The following is a 21,476-nucleotide window of genomic DNA, read 5'->3' as shown; positions in this document are numbered from 1 at the left end:
TGACCGGCGAATCCGGGAACGTCGTTCTGAACGATCCACTTTACAATCCCGCCCGATGTGGATGACAGCCAGAGCACCACTCCCGGCAGCACGCTACTTACCCCCATCCAGTTCAAATCCAGCTAATGCTATGCCTGACTCTGCGGAGCCTATGCAATTGGGACTGATGCGACCTGCATTATCGCCTGAAGAACGGGCCCGGCGCTGGCAACTCAATCTGTGCCTCTACTGCGGTGGGACTGGGCACTATGTCCTGAACTGTCCAGTCAAATTAAGTAAGTGCCCATCCTCTGTGTGTACCAGTCTTTCTGCTCTGTCTGCGAACTCTACCCACATTGCCATTCCTCTGTCTTTACAGCTGCAAGAAGGGACAATAACGATCAACGCCATCATTGATTCCGGAGCATGCAGTTGCTTTATTGACTCAAACTTCGCCAGCCAGCATAACATTCCATTACAAACCAAGACCCATGGACTCGCTGTGTTTCTAGCTGATGGTTCCCGCATCAGATCAGGACAAGTAACCCAAGAAACCCTGCCTCTGCCTGCTTCTACTTCCTCCCAACACAAGGAACTGCTGGTTCTTGATGTCATCTCCTCCCCTATGTTTCCCATCATCCTGGGCATTCCTTGGCTGCAGGCCCACAACCCTTACATTCATTGGACATCTGGAGAAGTGAAATTCTCATCTTCTTACTGTCTTAAACACTGTTTAAAGGAAGATTCGGATTCCTCATCTACTCTACTTTGTCTAGACACCGACCAGAAACTCTGCCAGGTCATACCTAAACAATATCATGAATTCATCGATGTTTTTAGTAAAAAGGGGGCAGACTCTCTTCCACCTCATCGGCCCTACGATTGCCCCATTTATTTGCTGCCTGGATCCGAGATACCATTCGGACGCATTTTTCCTTTATCCGAGAAGGAACAGGAAGTACTAAAAACATATATAGATGAGAATCTGGCCAAAGGTTTTATACGTCACTCTACCTCTCCAGCTGGTGCCGGAATATTTTTTGTGACCAAAAAGGACAAGTCGCTCCGGCCGTGTATCGATTATCGTGAGCTAAACAAGATCACGGTCAAAAATCGGTATCCCCTACCCTTGATACCTGAACTTTTTCAAAAATTAAGGACTGCCGTCATCTTCACCAAGCTTGACCTAAGAGGGGCATATAATCTAGTCCGCATCCGGGCTGGACATGAGTGGAAAACAGCATTCCGAACCCGATTCGGGCATTATGAATACCTGGTCATGCCCTTTGGACTCTGCAATGCCCCTGCAACTTTTCAACACCTGATTAACGACGTCCTCAGGGACTTTCTAAATGTGTTTGTAATTGCATACCTGGACGATATCTTGATTTTTTCTGAATCCCGTGAATTACATCAGGAACATGTCCGCAGGGTGTTGGGTCGTCTCCGCTTACACAGTCTGTACGCAAAAGCGGAGAAATGTGAGTTTGAACAACAGAGCATCCAATTTTTGGGGTTAATCATCTCCGCAACAGGCATCAAGATGGACCCACAAAAAGTGTCCGCTGTGCTGGACTGGCCGGTACCCTTGGACAAGAAAGGAGTTCAACGGTTTGTGGGGTTTGCAAACTTCTACAGAAAATTCATCAGGGGGTTCTCAGCCATAATTGCACCCATCACGCAGTTAACCAAACAAAATATCCGTTTCTCCTGGAACCAACTTGCCCAAGATGCCTTCGAAAATCTCAAGAAACTGTTTACTTCAGCACCTATCCTCAGCCACCCTGAACCATCCCTACCGTTTATTTTAGAGGTTGATGCCTCCGAGATTGCGGTAGGTGCGATTCTTTCACAGCGCAAAGGTAGCAAAGAGATAATGCATCCTGTAGGGTTCTTCTCCCGCAAACTCTCCCCTGCGGAGAAGAATTATGACGTTGGTGACCGAGAACTTCTCGCTATTAAAGCTGCTCTAGAAGAATGGAGGTACCTGTTGGAGGGGGCTATGCATCCAGTACTAATTTATACTGACCATAAAAACCTAGAGTACTTACGATCTGCCAAACGTCTGAAGCCTCGACAAGCCCGCTGGGCTCTGTTTTTCTCACGTTTCTCCTTCCACATCACGTACCGTCCAGGCTCTAAAAATATCAAACCAGACGCATTATCACGTATGCATGACAACCCTAAGGACTTATCCACTCCGGACACCATCTTACCCTCAAACAGTTTTTTACTGCTGCAAAAAGATTTACTTTCTCTGATTAAGGAAGCATCCTCTGAATCAGCCAGGCCTACTGGAATTTCTTTAGTAAGTAGAGATGGTCTGTTCTGGAAAGGAAGCCAAATTTTTGTTCCTGAAGACATTCGAGTCAAGGTTTTAACACTTCTCCACGACCACCCATTGGCAGGCCACTTTGGAGTCCGCAAGACCCTGGAACTAGTACAGCGTACTTTCTGGTGGCTTAATCTGAAAGACTTTTGTGAAAAGTATGTTAGTTCCTGTCCCATCTGCATCCAGAATAAGTCGTCCAGGAACCGAGCTTGGGGCCTATTGAAACCATTGCCCGTACCCGATAGACCATGGAAAATGATTTCTATGGACTTTATTGTGGAACTTCCATGTTCTGAAGGATGTTCAGCTATCTTTGTAGTTGTGGACCGTCTAACCAAAATGGCTCATTTTCTACCTTTAAAGGGAACCCCGTCTGCCTCCGAAACTGCTCGCATATTTATCAAGGAGATCATCAGACTTCATGGAGTACCTGCAAACATAGTCTCTGACAGAGGGGTTCAATTCACTTCACGTTTCTGGAGATCCCTGTGTGAAACCCTAAAGATTGAATTGGCCTTGTCCTCGGCATACCATCCTCAGACAAACGGTCAGACAGAAAGGACTAATCAGACCCTGGAACAATACATCAGATGCTTCACATCATTCACACAAGATGATTGGGTATCTCTATTACCCTTAGCAGAATTTGCCTATAACAATGCCAAACATTCTGCCACCGGTCAATCTCCTTTTTTCGCCAATTATGGCTTTCACCTAACCTTTCTACCTGATTTCCTTTCAGAGTCTTCGGTTCCAGCAGTACAAAGTACGGTGGAGTTCCTCAGTCACAACAGCCGGTTGTTACAGGAAAAGGTATCCAAGGCTCAGGCTGAGGGTAAGAGAATCTTCGACCGGAAAAGAAGGGGGAGCTGAACTTGCAAATTGGCGACCAGGTATGGCTTTCTACTGTTAATATCAAATTAGCATGTCCTTCCAAGAAGTTGGCACCTAGATTCATGGGACCTTTTCCAGTCAGAAGGAAAATCAATGAAGTTTCTTATGAGTTGACGTTACCTGATTCATTTAAAATTCACCCAGTATTCCATGTATCTCTGCTTAAACCTGCTGTACCTGATCCCTTTCCTGCTAGGGGCACAAGACCCCCTGAACCTGTTGTAGTTAATGGCAGCGAGGAATTTGAGGTCGAGGCTATCCTTGATTGTAGAAGAAGGCAAGGGCAAAACCAATTCTTAATCAAGTGGAAAGGCTACGGCCCAGAAAGTAACTCTTGGGAACCGGACAGTAATGTGCATGCCAGGCGTTTAGTGCGCGCTTATTTTTCTACTCATCCTGAGAAGAAGAGGTTGTTGGGCATCCGGAGGCTGCCCCTTGGGGGGGGGCAATGTCAGGGATCTACCAGCACCAGTCCAGGGCACTTGCATTCGCCTATGCGCCGGCGCGCTTCCATTCGGACACGGCATCAAACTACCGTGCATCAGCGCGGCGCTCGGGTTAGCGCCGGTTTGGCGCCATTTTAGCACATAAAAGTTCCCCTGTTCCATGAGAACATCGCTGCTTCGTCTCAGCTCTGTGAATCTGTTGACCCGTATCCTGATTGTCTGCTACCTGATCTTGACCCGGCTTGTTTGACCATCCGACCTGCTCCTATCCCGATCCGGCTTGTCTGACTACTCTTCTGTCTGTATTTGCTACCGTTGCCGAACCCTGCCTGTTCACCTACTCTGCCTCGCCTGCCGTTATTACCTGTGCCAGCTACCTGCCGACCCGGACTGTCTGACTCTGTGCCTACTGTTCACTTGCTGTTGCACCTTCAGCTTCAGCTTCAGTGATCTCTCCCTCCAGCGTGTCAAGCCTGCTGCCGTTCCAGTCTGCTCTCACCTGCAACTCAGCCATCCAGTGTGTCAAGCCTGCTGCCGTTCCAGTCTCCTCTCACCTGCAACCCAGTGAGTCAAGTTACTGCTGTTCCAGTCTCCACTCACCTGCAGCTCTGCCATCCCAGGAGGGATCTCTGCCTCCACATCAGAGACTATACAGGCACTCCTACCCCACTGCGCTCAGGAGACCACTGTCCCCACTCCAGTGGCTCCTGAACCAGCGTTGTATGAGAGGTCTTCTCCTACAGTCAGGCTCTCCTACCAGGTACCTTACACCTTGTGTGCCAGACACAATTTGCCAGACACATTTAGAGGAGGTTACAATTAAGGCTGAACCCTCTGATAAATCACATCAGGATGAAATGTCTGTTATGAAGATTTCAACCAAGCTAAAGAATGCCATAGCTACCATTACTGATGCTGTGTGCTCTTGCTTAGCATTGGAGAAGGTTCCAGTATTGGATCCCTTAAATTACCTGAAACAGCCTATGCTTTCCTGGACCACTCAGTGAAAGGGCTTAATCATAGAGATCCCTATGATTAAGTCATTTTTGGGTGAATAATGTAAGAGTTATGCTGAACAGTCATGATCAGCCTAAAAAATACCAAATTTCCAGCCTAATGGAGTCTAGTATTATTGTTAATGCTTGATTTTAAAATACTGCATCATTTAAAACAAAGGAACCTTTGTTCAAAACATCTAACAGACATTAGTAATTACTGTAACTACAGAAGAAAATAGTGCTTTTTACAGGGGCATGTGAAATACTGTGTGTGTATATACAGTATCTCATAAAAGTGAGTACACCCCTCACATTTTTGTAAATATTTTATTATATCTTTTCATGTGACAAAACTGAAGAAATGATACTTTGCTACAATGTAAAGTAGTGAGTGTACAGCTTGTATAACAGTGTAATTTTTTTTGCCCTCTCAAAATAACTCAACACACAGCCATTAACCCTTTCGCTGACAGACCCTGTGCTCCAATTTGTACACTCAGGTGGCCAGACCATTTTTGCAATTTTTCCTTTGCTTTTTGAGTTGTCAGTTATAGCTTTCAGAATTTGTGAAAGACCCCCCCCAAAGCACATGAACAGTAGAATGAAAAGAAGGTGCTACTGATTTTTTAGACCCCGCAGTATTTGCACAAATGTTTATCAAACCAATATATTTGCAAAAAATACACTAAAACAATTTTTAGCAGATAAAAACAACACATTTTACAAAATTTCTACTGAATATAAAAGCTTAACCTGTATTGAGTTAATAAATAACAAATATTTGTAACTTTTAAATTGCGCCTTTTTGCGAAATGATGAAAATTGAACAGACGCAAAAGTGTAAAAATACAAATTTCTTAAAAAATCTGAAGGTTTTCATTTTTCAAAATGGTTCAAACTGAACATACGCAAAACTGAGAATATACAAATTGCTCTAAAAATATGAAGGTTTTCACTTTTCATTTTTCCCTTACAGTATTCAGAATTTGTGAAAGACCCCCCCCCCCCAAACCATATTTTTTCTGCATAAGACCAGTAGAATAAAAAGAAGATGCTACTGATTTTTAAGGCCCCACGATATCTGCACAAATGTTTACCAAAGCAATATTTTTGCTAAAAATACACTAAAATCATTAATAGTGGATTCATACATGGCAAAATGTACAAAATTCCTGCTAAATTCCTAGTAAATATAAAAGTTAAAACTGTATTAAGTAAATAAATAACAAATATTTGTACATTTTAAATAACACCTTTTACCATTTTTCACTTACAGCTTTCAGAATTTGAAAAGACCCCTCAAATTAGACATTTTCTAAAATCACATGACCTGTAGAATCACAAAAAATACACTAAGATCATTAATAGTGCACATAAAAACAACGTAACTTACAAAATCCCTGCTAAATTACTACTAAAGCATCGTTCACATGTGGCACACTAAAGTGTACGCCTATGGAGGGCCATGTTTACCCACACAGGGATGCACAGGTGTTCCGTGCATCCCCGTACAAGCAGTCCCATTTATGTCAATTGGGATGCTACAGCTGCACAGGCATAGCTGCTGTTCCCAATCTGACATCCGTGTGGGTACATGACCCCAGATGCAGACAGTGTGAGCTTAGGGACATGCATGCGGACCTACACGGAACACCTGTGCATCCCTGTAAAGGTATGCTGTATATGCCCTGTGTGAACAAGGCCTTAGGCCCCTTTCACACAAGCACACCGATCGAGTCTGCCTGTCCGTTTTCTGATCCAGACAGACGAATGGGGATTCCATTCTCCATCCATCTAGCAGATTGGATGTCATCCGTTGGAAATGGATAGGCAGTCTGTTTCCATCCAACCGCTCCATAGAAAACAACAGGCTGTGTCCGTGTCCGCTCTGCATCTGCAGAGCGGACACGGACCTTTCATCCACCTGCTCAGTGGGGATCAGCAGACAGATCCCTCACTAAGCAGGTGGATCTGCTTGACAGAGTCCATGTGAAAGGGGTCTTACCAGGAGTGGCCGGTTCATTAGGGATGCTGGGGCGCCGCCCCCCTGCAGGGCGCCGGACTCATACGTTTGTATGAGTTTTTTTTTTAAAGCCACATGATTAGAGCCTGAGTCTCTAATTGGCTTGAAAAAGGTTGGGCTCGGGGCGCAGAGCATTACACCCCGAACCCACCCACTTGTGACAATAGCAAAGTAATATTCGCTATCATCTTCCAGCTGCTCCTCCTGGCCAATCAGGATGGATCAGGTTGCCCGGGAGGAGAAGAGGAGGAAGCCATGGAGGGGTGAGTGCAGGAGGGGGGGGTGTCTCTGTCGAGGGGTGAGTGTGGGCAGACCTGGGGGTCTTACTATGTTTGTGTTTTTTTAATTTAACTTTTTACATTTTTTTACAGTCACTTTTTACATTTTTTGGGGGGGGGGTCTTTGGTGAGATATCAGAGATCTAAACAGACCCCCATATCTCTTTTTTTGAGACAGAGAAAGTGACTGATGATACTCCCTTTTCTCTGCAGCACTTTACTTTAATGTATGAGGAATCTGTATAGAGATTTCTCATTCATTCAGAAAATGACAGTCTGATACATTGTAACACTCGCAGTTACTATGTTTTAGCTGTCAGTTGATACAGGAGCGATCGCTGCCTATATCCACCGTACTACACATGTTTACTACCCCCCAAGCCCCTACTTCACCCCCACCTGCACCGCTACCCCGCCCACGCGCTCCCCAGCCTGACAGATCATGGAGATCAGTGCAGGGAGAAGCTGCAGGCGGCAGGAGGAGAAGGAGAGATGCCGCTCAGAGCGACCATGGATCGGGGGTGCGGGGGCAGTTGGGGGGCGATCTTACTGGCAGGGGGGACACATATGGATCCCCCCAAGCCCCATGCAGCACCTGAAGCTGGTGGGAGTGGAAAAGGAGGGATGCCAGCTAATGATGGTAGCTGTGGAGAGTGGATTTGCAGGGGGGGTCGAATTGAGTGTAGGGCATGTAATCAGTGCTGGGGGGTGAAGGAGATAGGAGGGGAGAGTGACCACTTTTACCCCCTTTCTGCCCAGACCAATTTTCAGCTTTCAGTGCTGTTGCACTTTGATTGACAATTGTGCAATCATGCAACACTGTACCCATGTGAATTTTTTATCTTTTTTTTCCATACAAATAGAGCTTTCTTTTGGTCATATTTAATTACTACTGGGTGTTTTATTTTTTGCTAAAAAACGAAAAAAGACAGAAAATTTAGAATAAAATAAAATTTTGTATAGTTTGTTATAAAATTTTGCAAACAGGTCATTTTTCTCCTTCACTGATGTGTGCTGATTAGGCTGCACTAATGAGCACTGATAGGCTGCACTGATGATAGGTGGCACTCATGAGGTGCACTGATGGGCACTGATGAGGAGGCACTGATAGGTGGCACTGATGGGCATTGATAGGCGGCATTGATGGGCACTGATATGTGGTACTGATGGGCACTGATAGGCAGCATGGAAGGGCACTGATAGGTGGCAATGATAGGCGGCACTAATGTGCACTGATAGGTGGTACCGATGGGCACTGATAGGTGACACTGATGGACACTGATAGGCGACACTGATGGTCACTGATAGGAAGCACTAATAGGTGACACTGATGAGGAGACACTGATGGGCACTTACTGGCAGCACTGATGGGCACTGGTTGGCAGTACTGATGAGCACTGATTGGCAACACTGGTGGGCACTGATTGGCGGCACTGGTGGGCACTGATTGGCAGACTGGTGGACACTGATTGGCAGCACTGGTGGGCACAGTTGGGACTGGACTTGATTATCAGTGCTGATGTCCCCTTAACACAGGGGACATCAGCTCTTTTTTTCTCTCCTCACGCTGTGAGCTTGAAGAAAGAAAAGCCGGTAACCGACTTGTGACATGGCCCTTTACCCCGATCTGTGATCAGCTGGGTCTGAAGGACTCGGCGATCACAGAGCGCGCCGCCCGATCACAAGAGGATGTCCATGTAGACCCTCCCGGCAAATTAAGCTCACGCTATAGCTGTCTTTCGGAAGGGGTTAAAGAAAAAATATCTTGATAAAAAATAAAATAAAGAAAATAAAATGACTAGTAAAAAGGGGATAAACTTTTATTAATAGAGGAACAATGATCATCCTTCTAGGACATTAGAAAGAAACTGAAGTACGCTAGGAGTGCTTGGAGGGGGGAGGGAAAGTTATATCTAGACAACCGTAGACTCTTTTGTTTGTCCAAATGCTCCTGTAGGCCGCAGTTTTTATACCAATTGTTTGAGATGAACTGAATCCAGTGTCCCTTATTGAACAATAAAAAGACGAGATTGTGCTGGTATATTATTGGCATTTATTAAGCTCAGTGAATGTTTACTTTGTAAAGCATGGATTAAAAAAAGGCTTATTGCAATCCACACAAGATTAATTTTATTCTTTTTCCATTTATTTATTTTATTTATTTACTTGCTTGATTAATTGATTGGTTTTTTTTTCTCCTTATTACGCAGCCCAAGTTGCATTACTAGCTATACCAGAGAATGAAACCTTTAACACTGTAAATTGCAACATGATGCTGTTTTAATAAATGCAAAACACTTAAAGATTACATGCACATGGGCGTAATAAAATATGCCCATTTACACTTTATCCTTCTGCCAGTTCCTGTGTAAAAGATACTTGATCTGTGTAAGATGTTTGCTCATAATTTCATTCTAGTGGCTAGAATATTCATATGTTGTATCCACCAGGCTGAAATACGGGCGTATGCATGCGTTTTTGCAAATTTAAAACACACATATGCATGTTTATGCATGCATATGTGTAAATTATGCCAGTATGCCAAAGGCAGGTTGGGATATTTATGCTAAATGCTGCTCTAATATACAAACATAAATATTACAATGTGTATTGACACTTTGGCTAATTGTGAGCTGTGTTTAGAGGCATAAAAAAAGTGGTGTTTTTTCCTACTCGTGTGCATGTATCCTAAATGTTTATAAATGAGAATGATTTTTTTTTTTTACATGTTTATTACTATTACAAATAAAAAGTAAATATAAATGCCAGTATCCCATTGGTATGTATATTATTTTATTATTGTGTTTAATAGTTCTCTCATATGGTCAGCCTTGTGTGTTTTTATGTGCATGTTCAGAGAAATCAGTGCTTTTGAAAACAGATTTAGTGGTTTGTGGGCAATGCAAATGTCTAATCCTGCTCAGTTGTACTCCATCTTAAACATGTTTAAATAATTTGTCTACTAGATTTTAAGGTTAGTTTAGGTAACAAACTGCTAACCATGTTTGGCCATCTGCCGACTGTCTGACTTAAACTTGACTTCTTAGTGACCCAGGCATCAGACCCATAATTATATTGGGTGTCCTGATGCTGCTTGAATACATGAACAAATGTCTTTCTCAAATGAAATTATACAAGTGTGCCTTGTAAGAATGGTATTGTATTTGACCCAGTGAAAAAATAACTTATAAATCCTAATAATGGGAATTCACACTTGCTTTGGAAACATATTTTATAGCTCCATATACAAGACTCGACATATTAGAACTTGCCCCAAAGGAGAGATAGCTAAAAGACAGCTAAAAGGTTAATTGGACAATTACCGTTCTGGCATAATTCATTTGCATACTTGTCCTGACGCTTAAAATTCATTTTGTGCCATATTTAGAGCCCAGACATTTCTTAAAAGATGTTCTGTGAAATATGCTGTAATAATTTAGCATAATATCATTTTATTGCTCTAAACTTAATGTATGTTTAAAAGAGATCTGTGCTGATCTCATTTTTGGAAAATGCTAATTGCCTGGCTGTTACGCTGATCTAATGTCTTCATTACTTTTTAAACTACTGACCCCGAACAAGTATATTAATAAAGCTTTCTGACTTCACTGGCTATGTGCATGTCACAGGTCAATGACTATTAGGAAGTATTAGGCTCCATGCATAGTAGCGTTTTTTTCCTGGTACAATATTTTTTATTGAAATAAAAGAAAAAGATATATAGCTGTAACAATCCCATGCAGGGGATATGAGCAGTGAACATAACATAGTGCAACATAAGAAACAAAAAATAAATGAAATGGGACTTTATATGAGGTATGCGCGGCAACAGAAATGCAGTCAATATAAAAACACAATGTTTATTGCTAAATAATGATTGCATAACAGGTTAGAAAAACCCATTCATAGGTTTGTGTCCATAATGACAACATGTAACAAACATTTTATGTAAAAAACTGGCAACAACAATAAATGATACATTTTATAATAAACATATGACCATTACATCAAGATAATACATTATAGGGTAGATATAACAGTCATCCTAGATGACACGGAACACCTCAGAAACAGTATAAAGACAAAATCTGTATATATGAAACTGGTTAAACCATCCAATGGAGATGAGATGCATTGAATAATCCCTACGCGTTTCATGGATTTAATCCATTCTTCAGGGGCAAATGTATTGAATATCTGTGAAAAGAGTCCCGCCCAACGTCACGCTGGCTTGACGAGCGGAGGGAAGGAGGAGGCGTCTCCACCCAAACAGGTTCCATTTATGCTCCTGTTCTACTCCTTGGTTCCCAGTACCTCAGCTTCCATGACAGACGCCTTGAGTGGCACTTTTGTTGCTATCTCACCACTTCATATTTAGCTCATATGTAAGTACCCAAGGGGGAGAAGCACTCTCCTACCTTTGGTTAGTATTCATCTTTGTCAGGCACCTGGCTAGATTGTTTTATACAATATTCTTTTCTATTTTATATATTTGTGTTTTTTCACAGATATTTAATGCATTAGCCCCCAAAGAGTGGATTAAATGCATGAAACGCGTAGGAATTATTTTATGCATCTCATCTCCATTGGATGGTTTAACCAGTTTCATATATATAGATTTTATCTTTATACTGTTTCTGAGGTGGTTCATGTCATCTAGGATGGCTGTTATATATACCCTACAATGTATAATCTTGATGCAGCGGTTATATATTTATTGATGACTGGGTATCCTTGATAGAGCGCCCTTCCAACAAACAGACACCCCCACCGCGCCAATGTCACCAACTAAACTAAAAAAATTGTGTTAACCAGTGTTAAATAGTGAACACCAATATATCCGATTCCCTAATTGAAAGAATAGTGTTGACCAGTGTTAAACGGTGTACACAAAATATAATAAAAACGTGAAAATAAACAACTAGGATCAGCTGCCCCTTTAAAATATATAAACCATACAAACGAAATATTTGATCCTACATGCCCCTGATACCCCAATAATCTCCTAGAGGCACATGGGATAAATATGGGGCGCTACAAATAATAAAATCTATAAACAAAAAAACGTGTTTAGCACAATAGTGGTGGAACCCTCCTACTGTGTTTGTGTCACACGTGACAGATAAATAGTGCTATCATTCTACACATGAACAAATTAATGTATATGATTGTGACATTCACGTGAAACACTATGTGAAATCACTGCACTCCATACTGTGACATCTCAAAACATAATATGACAGTCCATATATGTCAGATCCATCCAAGAGGAACTGCTTGTGATCACATCTAGTGCAAAATCAGCTGCATACATTCAAGTGTCTTCGTGTGTCTTTCACCTCACCCCTGTGTTCAGTGAATCACACCCTCCAGAAATGCACTCACCGAATTACAATGCCAGCACTTTCATGCAAGGCAAAAAGCGCTTGTTTTACCACACTCAGGTGTAAATGGAATAATCAGTGTTCAGGAGGATAGTTGTTATATGGATCCACATGTAAGAAAATAAAGTGCTCCAATAGTGTAAACCAGCAAATGCTATTTATTAAAACCACTGCAATCTTCAACTGATGCACTCACATTGTACAAAAGATAAAACAGCAGAAATCATGTGTGGATCACATCAATCTTCAAGCAATCTTCAAACAGGTGTAAATCAAAACAACAAAACAACTGTTGGTCACGGTGGACCTGAGGTGTGCTTTCTCTGGGTTGCAGTTACACTGCAATCTCACCCTCCCTTCGGCTATCCTCTGCTCCTCCGTGCACTTAAACTTCCTGACTCCTGTGTAGTTTATCCGCGCTGTGTGTCACATCTCACAGCCACGCCCCCGACATGTTTCGTCATAGATAGACTTAATCATGGGATTCTATATTTATTATACAATGTATCATTTATTGTTGTTTTACATACAATATTTCTTAAATGTAAATTATGGACACAAACCTATGAATGGATTTGTCTAACCTGTTATGTAATCATTATTTAGCAATAAAAATAGTGTTTTTATATTGACTGTGTTTCTGTTGCCGCACATACCTCATATAAAGTCCCATTTTATTTATTTTTTGTTTCTACTGAATCAGGGATGGAGACCTATTCACATGCGTTTTATATAAAGTCCCACTAAGTCTCCCCCCCCTTTTTTTTCATAGTGCAACATAAAATATCATATAGAACGTGTTTTGTGAGATGAACTATCGAACAGCAATAACCCTCTGATCAAAACCGTGGGTCAAGACAGGGTGTCTGAGCTGTATTGCTCAGGGGCTGGGGTGTGGAGCAGTCCACAAAATTAGGGAGAAATAAATCTTGAAACCAAACTCACAAAAACAAAAAAGGGGGGGGGGCAGAGGAGATCAGTTAGGGAGGCCCAGGCTGGTCTGGTGCAAGGGACTGTAAGTGCCCATTTTGAAGGCTTATATGCAAGTTATTGGCCATAAAAAGGGTATGGGGGCCCGGGTACTGCCTTGGGGGACATGTATTCATGCAAAACATTTTTTTTTTAAAAGATCCTGACTAGGCGTCATATGACGTCCAACGGGAAAGCCACTAGTGTTTCCGGGGGGGCGCTAAGCGCGGAGATCGATGGTGAGGTGTGTCAGTCTGACACACCGCATCTCCAATCTAGGTAAAGAGCCTATGATGTAGGCTCTTTGCCATGTGATCAGCTGTGTCCAATCATAGCTGATCCCAGTGTAAACAGGAAGAGCCATTTATCAGCTTTTCCTCCACTCGCACTGACAGGCGCGAGTAGAGGAGAGCCAACTGGCTTTTCTCCTGACAGGGGGGTCTGCACTGATAATCAGTGCATTGATTATTAGTGCAGACCCATTGAGGATGCCCTCTCAGACCACCAGGGATGCCCACTTCAGACCACCAGGTGAGCCTACCAGGGGTGCCAATCAGTGGCATTAGGATGGCACTCTGTGTCCATCAATGATGCCTGGCAGTGCCTCCTGATCAGTGCTACCTATCAGTGCCATCTATCAGTGCCACCCATCAGTGCCCATCAGTGCCACCTAAAAGTGCCCATCAGTGCCACCTATGATTGCCCATCAGAGCCACCTATCAGTGCCCATTAGTGCAGCCTATGGGTGTCCATCAGTGCCTCCTATCAGGGCCCATCAGTGTTGCATATCAGTGCCACCTATCAGTGCCCATCAGTGCTGCTTATCAGTACCGCCTATCAGTGCCCATCAGCTCTGCATATAAGTGCCTCATCATCAGTGCCACCTCATCAGTGCCAATCAGTACTGCCTCATCAGTGCCTGTCAGTGTAGCCTCATCAGTGCTCATCAGTGAAGGAGAAAACTTACCGTACTTATTTACAAAGTTTTGTCATAGAAACAAAGAAACTTTTTTTTTTTTCAAAATTTTTGGTCTTTTTTTATTTGTAGCAAAAAAAATAAAAACCCCAGTGGTGATCAAATACCACCAAAAGAAAGTTCTATTTGTGGGAAAGAAATTATAAAAATTTTCTTTGGGTACTGCGTCACATGACCAAGCAATTGACATTCAAATTCAACATCTCTGAAAGCTGAAAATTGGACTGAGCAGGAAGGGGGAAAAGTGCCCTGTATTGAAGTGGTTAATGATGCTTAAAGTGAAACAATAAAAATGAAAAATTCCTTTAAATATAGTGCCAGGGGGTCCCCTTATTTTGCATGTAAAGTGGCGCATCTGTACCATGTATAGAACCTGCTGTAGAAAAACTGACATTTATAAAGAAAAAAAAATTACACTTAAATTGCCAGAAATATAATACCATTTCCAGCAATACAAAAATGTTTAAAAGCTGTGTGGGGGGGTCTCCCCCAATCCATACAAGGCCTTTTGGGTGCCCCCCAAAATTCATACCAAACCCTTATCTGAGCATGGCAGGTCAGGAAAGGGGAAGGACGAGCAAGCGGACCACCCCCCTGAACCATACCAGGCCACATGCCCTCAACATAGGGGGTGGGTGGGTGCTTTGGGGCAGGGGAGCTCCCACACTGTTTTTTTCGCTTTTTTCTATTGCCGGCAATGTTTTTCTTTTCATTCAGCTGTCAGCTGGGAAACCCGTTGAAAGCTTGTGACTCATCTGTTGTTAAGGACACAGAAGCCAGCTTCCCGGCCAGCTCCTTAACAACCATCTATCTACTATGCAGCACGCAGTGCATTGTGGGGCGCCTCGCAAATTCGGGTGTTCGCTGAAAGGGCGAACAGGAAATGCTCGGGCCGAACTTTTGCTCGGCTCAAACTGTTTGCCCAGATCTAATTGGGGGTGCAGAATGAATCCTGTATAGTGTGTGGAATGCTATTAGTTGCAAAGATATAACATTTACCAACGGTGCTATGATCATATAAACACACAAGATTTAATGGTGGCCATACATGTAACGATCTGATCAGACAATTGATGTGATCTGATGTGATGTGATGATATGGCTGTGTACTAAAATATGACAGGACAGAAAGGTAAGTGGGCATAGCACAGGCTTATGCGGTATACTGTTTTGCCACTTAGACTAAAAGCAGACTGAAATAATATTTTATAAATTGTGATTCAGGTGATTTCTGTTTGTTGTAGCGAAGCTTGGGCTGTTTGGACAACTTGTAACTGTGTGTCTTTTTTTTATATATTTAGGAATTATCTATTTGATCTCTGCTCTCAATCATTTGGAAGATTCACAAGTGACCTTCTTTGTGTGTGCTCGAGACCAGGGTGGTCGTACATCTTCTGTGAATGCATCAATCACTGTTAAAATTCTGAAGACTGCAGTGGCACCGGCAGTATTTGAGAAATCACGCTACGTGTTTGTAATTGCAGAGGATGCTCCACAAGGTAGCACTGTCGGCATTGTCAAGGCCAGGGAACCGTTAAGTAAGTATCTACCAGTTTCACTACAATGTAAGTTTGGCACATATGTTAACGGCATAATTAAAGTATCACAGATACAAAAAATTAATTAGCATCAGGACTAGGCTATCCATTTTCCAATTATGTATAGGTGTGTTTTTTTCTCTTCTCTGCTGTCTTTGATGATTTTCCATTTACTAAACAGTACACTTTCATAACAGAGAGGCGTGAACATGATTAGATGGATTAGAGTTGTAACTGATAGCGCCTATTCTGCACTATAGTGTTTGTAAAGCTTCAGATTTTTTAAAAATAACAAACATGCAGCGCTCAAGCGCAACCCCCCCCCCCTCCCCTTGAGTTCCCCATAGCAAGCTGCTTGCCCTAGGGGCACTAGTGCGTTCTTGCTCCCGAGCCACTTCTGTGTGTTCATTAGACACACAGAGCACAGCTCGGCCCCACCCTCCTGCCTGGCTGTGAGTGACAGCAGCGCTAGCCACTGCTGTGTCTCAGTCAATGAGGAGGGAGAGACCCAGGAGAGCTTCTGCTCTCATGCACATTGGGATCGGTGAGTATAGGGGGGGGGGCTTTACACTGATGGTTTTTAATCTTCAGAAATACAATACATATAAGTAAGAAACTATAAGCCTTTAGAACCACTTTAGAAAAGGATATCTTTAAAGGGCCACTAAACCTTAACCAAAAGCCACAAGCAAAATACCTAAACATCCAAAACAGATTAGCAGGTATTTGCTGTGCATGCCGTATTTTGAAAATGACAAAACTTGGGGAAATGTGAATGTGTTGCAGAAATGTATTAAATATGCCTTATCCTTATTTGCCCAGACATACACTTTAAGTTTGATATAACTTGAAGGTCCCAGTTAACAGCTGTTCTTACATTGTTTCAAAAAACCACAATGATAAATGGTAGCCCCCTTAGTTAGCAGCTGCATGTGCACTTTTTTTCTCTAGTTATTTTGACTTCATTTGAAAAAGGTCAGCACTAGAAATCTGTGCTTGCATAGTTTAATTGGAATGAAAACTTTGTGTTACTTCCAAATTCAAAATCAAATATATAGATCTCTGTCAATGGAGAAAACTGTCCTGCTGTGGATTATAGTACAGATGTACTATACAAATCATGGTAACTGCAGTCATTTAATTGATTTGAAAAAAAAAGGAAGCTTCAAGAAGCTTTGTGTCAGTGAAAGAAAAACTGAAGACAAAAAAAATAAGGTGGGATTTTTGTGGAGAATCTGCAGAGAATAACACAGTTTTTGAATATTACGTTCTTTGATTCCCAGCAAGTTGGACACGTTTGTATATTCAGGCAAATTAAATAGTGTAAATTTGCTTTATTTTCAATTGAATTAACTCATTCCTGTTCCCAACATTCTGGAATATCTTTGATGGACACCCTTAAGTACTAACATTTTTAGGCCAAAGATCCTTAATCATGCTTCTTGATGGAGGATTATGAGGTCACAAGAATTACTGTTGACATTTGTTTACATTTATTTTTTGGAAGCTGAAGTTTATGAATAGATTTTTTTGCACAGTTATATAGGTCCATCTTGGACCAATAAAAGAAAGCATATCTTATACCTAATAGACATCTGTGGAAACAGAGAATCACTAAAGTAGTCACCACTACTACAGTGATTGCCATTATCTTCTCTGGTCCATACTTGGCCCTGCTGCATAATAACCACAGAGGATTGCTCACTCAACACAAGTGGCATTCAGAGGACGTCTTGTCATTTTCTCAATAAATGCAAGGCATTCAATAGGGGCAGAGATACCGTGATGAGATTCTGAGGCCCATTGTTGTGTCGTTCATCCATGACCATCACCTCATGTTGCAGCATGATAATGCATGGCCCCATATTGCAAGGATCTATACACAATTCCTGGAAGCTGAAAACATCCCAGTTCTTGCCTGGCCAGCATACTCACCGGACATGTCACCCATTGAGCATGGTTGGGATGCTCTGGAGCGTGTTCCAGTTCCTGCCAATATCCAGCAACTTTGCATAGCCATTAAAGAGGAATGGACCAACCTTCCACAGGCCACAATTAACAGCCTGATCAACTCTATGTGAAGGAGATGTGCTGCACTGCATGAGGCAAATAGTGGTCACACCAGATACTGACTGGTTTTTGGACCCCCCAATACAGTAAAACTGCACATTTTAGAGAGGCCTTTTATTGTGGCCAGCCTAAGGCACACCTGTGCAAAAATCATGCTGTCTAATCAGCATCTTGATATGCCACAGCCGTGAGGTGGATGGATTATCTCGTCAAAGGAGATGTGCTCACTAACACAGATTTAGACAGATTTGTGAACAATATTTGAGAGAAATGGGCATTTTGTGTACATAGAAAAAGTTGTAGATCTTTGTGTTCAGCTCATGATAAATAGTAGCAAACACAAAAGTGTTGCATTCAGTGGCATCACTAGGGGGTGGCTATTGAGGCTATAGCCCCAAATCTTGGGCCCATAGCCCCAAGTCTCTTGCTGCAGGGGTCCCTGCCTAACCAGCGGGCCGTGGCCTCTCTGCAGTCGGCCACGGGTGTGGCAGGTGGGCTGCATGAGAGAGCCGAGCAGGTGGATGAGAGAAGTGAGCGGGCGGACGAGCAGAGATGACATCATCTATCTCCACCTGCCCCGCATCACCGCTCTTCCGCCCTGACAGCGCAGGCCTCTTCAATGTCGGAGGTGTGGCAGGGAGCAGTGAGATGACATCATCTCTCACTGCCTGCCCCACATCACCGCTCTCCTGCCCTCACTCAGAACTAAATGGACCAGTGCTGCCATGCTACACATCTGGTGGCAGGTGATGTGGCAAGTGACAATCCACATCTGGTGGCAGGTGACGTGGCAGGTGACAATGTACATCTGGTGGTAGATGAAGTGACAATCTGCAAATAGTGGCAGGTGACGTAGCAAATGGCAATCCACTTCAGGTGGCAGGTGACGGTGGCAAGTGACAATCCACATCTGGTGGAAGGTGACAATCCACATCTGGTGACGTGGCAAATGACAATCCACATCTGGTGCCAGACGACAGCGGCAAGTAAGAAGCTGCACCTGGTGACAGGTGACAGTGGCAAGTGACAAGCTGCATCTGGTGGCAGGAGATATAACACACTGGGGGCTCCCACTGATTCTGCATTATGGTGAGTTGAACCTCTTCATTATACATTATAATGTAATAATAGAAATAATGCTCTTCAATCACCCTGACGCCATATCAACCATGGTGCCCTGATGATTGAAGCGCCAACACCAGCCATTGCCCACAAATAATTGCTTACACCTGTGTGCCTCCCCGGGCCTCCAAAACGGTTGGTGAGCACTGCTATGGGCTCTAGCTCCAGATCTTTTGTAGACCTAGCAACGCCCCTGGTTGCATCTATAATTTTGCTCTCTCTCTCTCTCTATATATATATACATACATATATATATATATATATATATATATATATATATATATATATATATATATATATATATATATATATATATATATATGTATGTATTTATTTATTTTTTTCATGACTAGTTCCTGAACTTTTTTTTAATGGGTGGTACTGAAAGGGGACTATGGGACTAAACATATCAAGTATGTGCACCCCACTGCAGCTGCTAAGGCTATATTAAATGGTTAAATGCTGATGCTGAATAAGACTGCTGGATAGATAGTATAGACATCAGAAACAGGTTCAGCAGTCAGATGAATAAGGGCAGAAACAGATCTGTAGATTAAAAATGTAGGGTTCTTATTGAAACTGCCAAATTGCAGTGATGGAATAAAGGGCTAGATTCAGAAAAAAAGGAAAAGGTTTTACAGGTCAGCTGCTTTTAATCATTTTATTTATTAGTTTATTTACTATAGTGTTAATTGTCACAATTCCCTAATAGGATCAAAGCAATCACATCTTTAGAAGAGAAGTTGTTCTCCATACATCTATTGGCTGAAGTTGAGTTTAAATTTTAAAAAATATATAATATTCACCCATAAAGCAGAAATTGATGGTCTTTATTTTTCTTCAGCTCACATAACTCATATTGTACAAATTTAAATCAAGTATATTTTGCATACCATCATGCAGTCAATACTAAAATGTAGAAAGGTTAAGATCATGGAGGGTAAATGTCTGCAAGAAAAAACAGTATCTACTGTTTGGGGGAAAAGGCTGATCCTAACTTAGTATATACTTTGTGACCAAGTATGGCATACACAAAAAAACATTTGATTCTTGCTTATTCATGTGTCTCTACCTCAAGGTCATGATTACTTTTAAAGTTGTAATATTTATTGCTGAAATGTCTTTGAAATGTATTTGAAATGCTGTATAGTATTTTCATTGATAAATGTTTACATTAGGTAGTTATTTGATATTTTTGATTTGTTAGCTATCCACCTGATCTTCATATGATTGGACTCACAAGTGGAATTTTTAGTGTTTTCAAGTGTTTTGGGCCTTATGCTTTATCAACTTTTCCAAAGGGCCACACATTTTTCTTATATCAAAAATAAACAGAATTAAAAAATGTTTTATGCTAAAAGTAGTATTCATTTAACTATCATAAGAGTTATATTCTGTCTCTTTGCATTTCATATCACCTTTAGGTTAGCCCTTCATGAGTGAATTTTAGTAGCTTAGTCACACTATAAAAATGTTATCAATCAATAAGATTTTAAGTAAGACAGTTTAGTAATTAATCTCTCGTAATATTTAGACTTTAACGCATGGCATAAACTTCAAGAGATTAATTTCCTGTCTTCTCTTCCATATATTTGAATGCAGCAGGACAATAATTGCTCCTCAATTTCTCATTTAGGAGGTTCATCTGTGATTTTTTTTTTTTCTACCGTTCAGCTATACCTGGTTTGATTCATATCCTGAAACTAATCTCCTAATGCCCCGTACACACGATCAGAAATTCCGCCAGCAAAAGTCGGATGTGAGCTTTTGGCCAGAAATTCCGATCATGTGTATGCTCCATCGGACTTTTGCTGGCAGAATTCCAGCCAGCAAAAGATTGTGAGCAGGTTCTCTATTTTTCGGTTGGGAAAAGCTCCTATCCGAAAATGCATTCATTTGTATACAATTCGGACACTCAAATAATCACGCATGCTCGGAAACAATTCGACGCATGCTCGGAAGCATTGAACTTCATTTTCTCGGCTCGTCGTAATGTTGTACGTCACCGCGTTCTTGACGGTCGAAACTTCAGAGAACTTTTGTGTGACCGTGTGTATGCAAGGCAAGCTTGAGCGGAATTCCGTCGGAAAAACCATACAAGTTTTTTCTGACGGAATTTCTGATTGTGTGTACGCGGCATAACAGTTTTCTAACAATAGCTCAAAAGGGCATGTAGATGGTAGGAAATAAGCACACTGCTAGCATCAAGACATACAAAAATAATATATGTACTTTAATTGTCAAAACATGAATTAATACATACAGTATATAAAAGCAGTTACTGTGACTGCTCTAATCCCACTCCAAATCCCACTCCAAATTATGTTTTCAAAACAGGCCATAGCTTATCACTGGATTATTCCTGACAGGAATAGTGCATATTCTTATTATTCCTGTTATTGTAGTTGGCTGTGCCACTTATGACTTATAATAATATATATCTTTATATTGAATTATATGAATGGGA

At 41.9% G+C, this 21,476-nt stretch overlaps 1 protein-coding gene across 1 annotated transcript in view; it reads left to right on the top strand.

Moving 5' to 3' along the window:
* The window catches only part of DCHS2 (dachsous cadherin-related 2), a 409,001-nt gene that overhangs the window by 284,879 nt on the left and 102,646 nt on the right, over positions 1-21,476 (top strand). The window contains exon 4 of the mRNA XM_073605397.1: positions 15,581-15,817. Within this exon, the coding sequence (XP_073461498.1) occupies positions 15,581-15,817 (237 nt within the window). The remainder of the gene's footprint in view (positions 1-15,580; positions 15,818-21,476) is intronic.

This window comes from Aquarana catesbeiana, linkage group LG01 (genome assembly GCF_042186555.1).
Source record: "Aquarana catesbeiana isolate 2022-GZ linkage group LG01, ASM4218655v1, whole genome shotgun sequence".
NCBI classification, from domain to species: domain Eukaryota; kingdom Metazoa; phylum Chordata; class Amphibia; order Anura; family Ranidae; genus Aquarana; species Aquarana catesbeiana.
The sequence above is the reverse complement of the archived record's forward strand: the minus strand, read 5'-3'. Positions and strand labels throughout refer to the sequence as shown.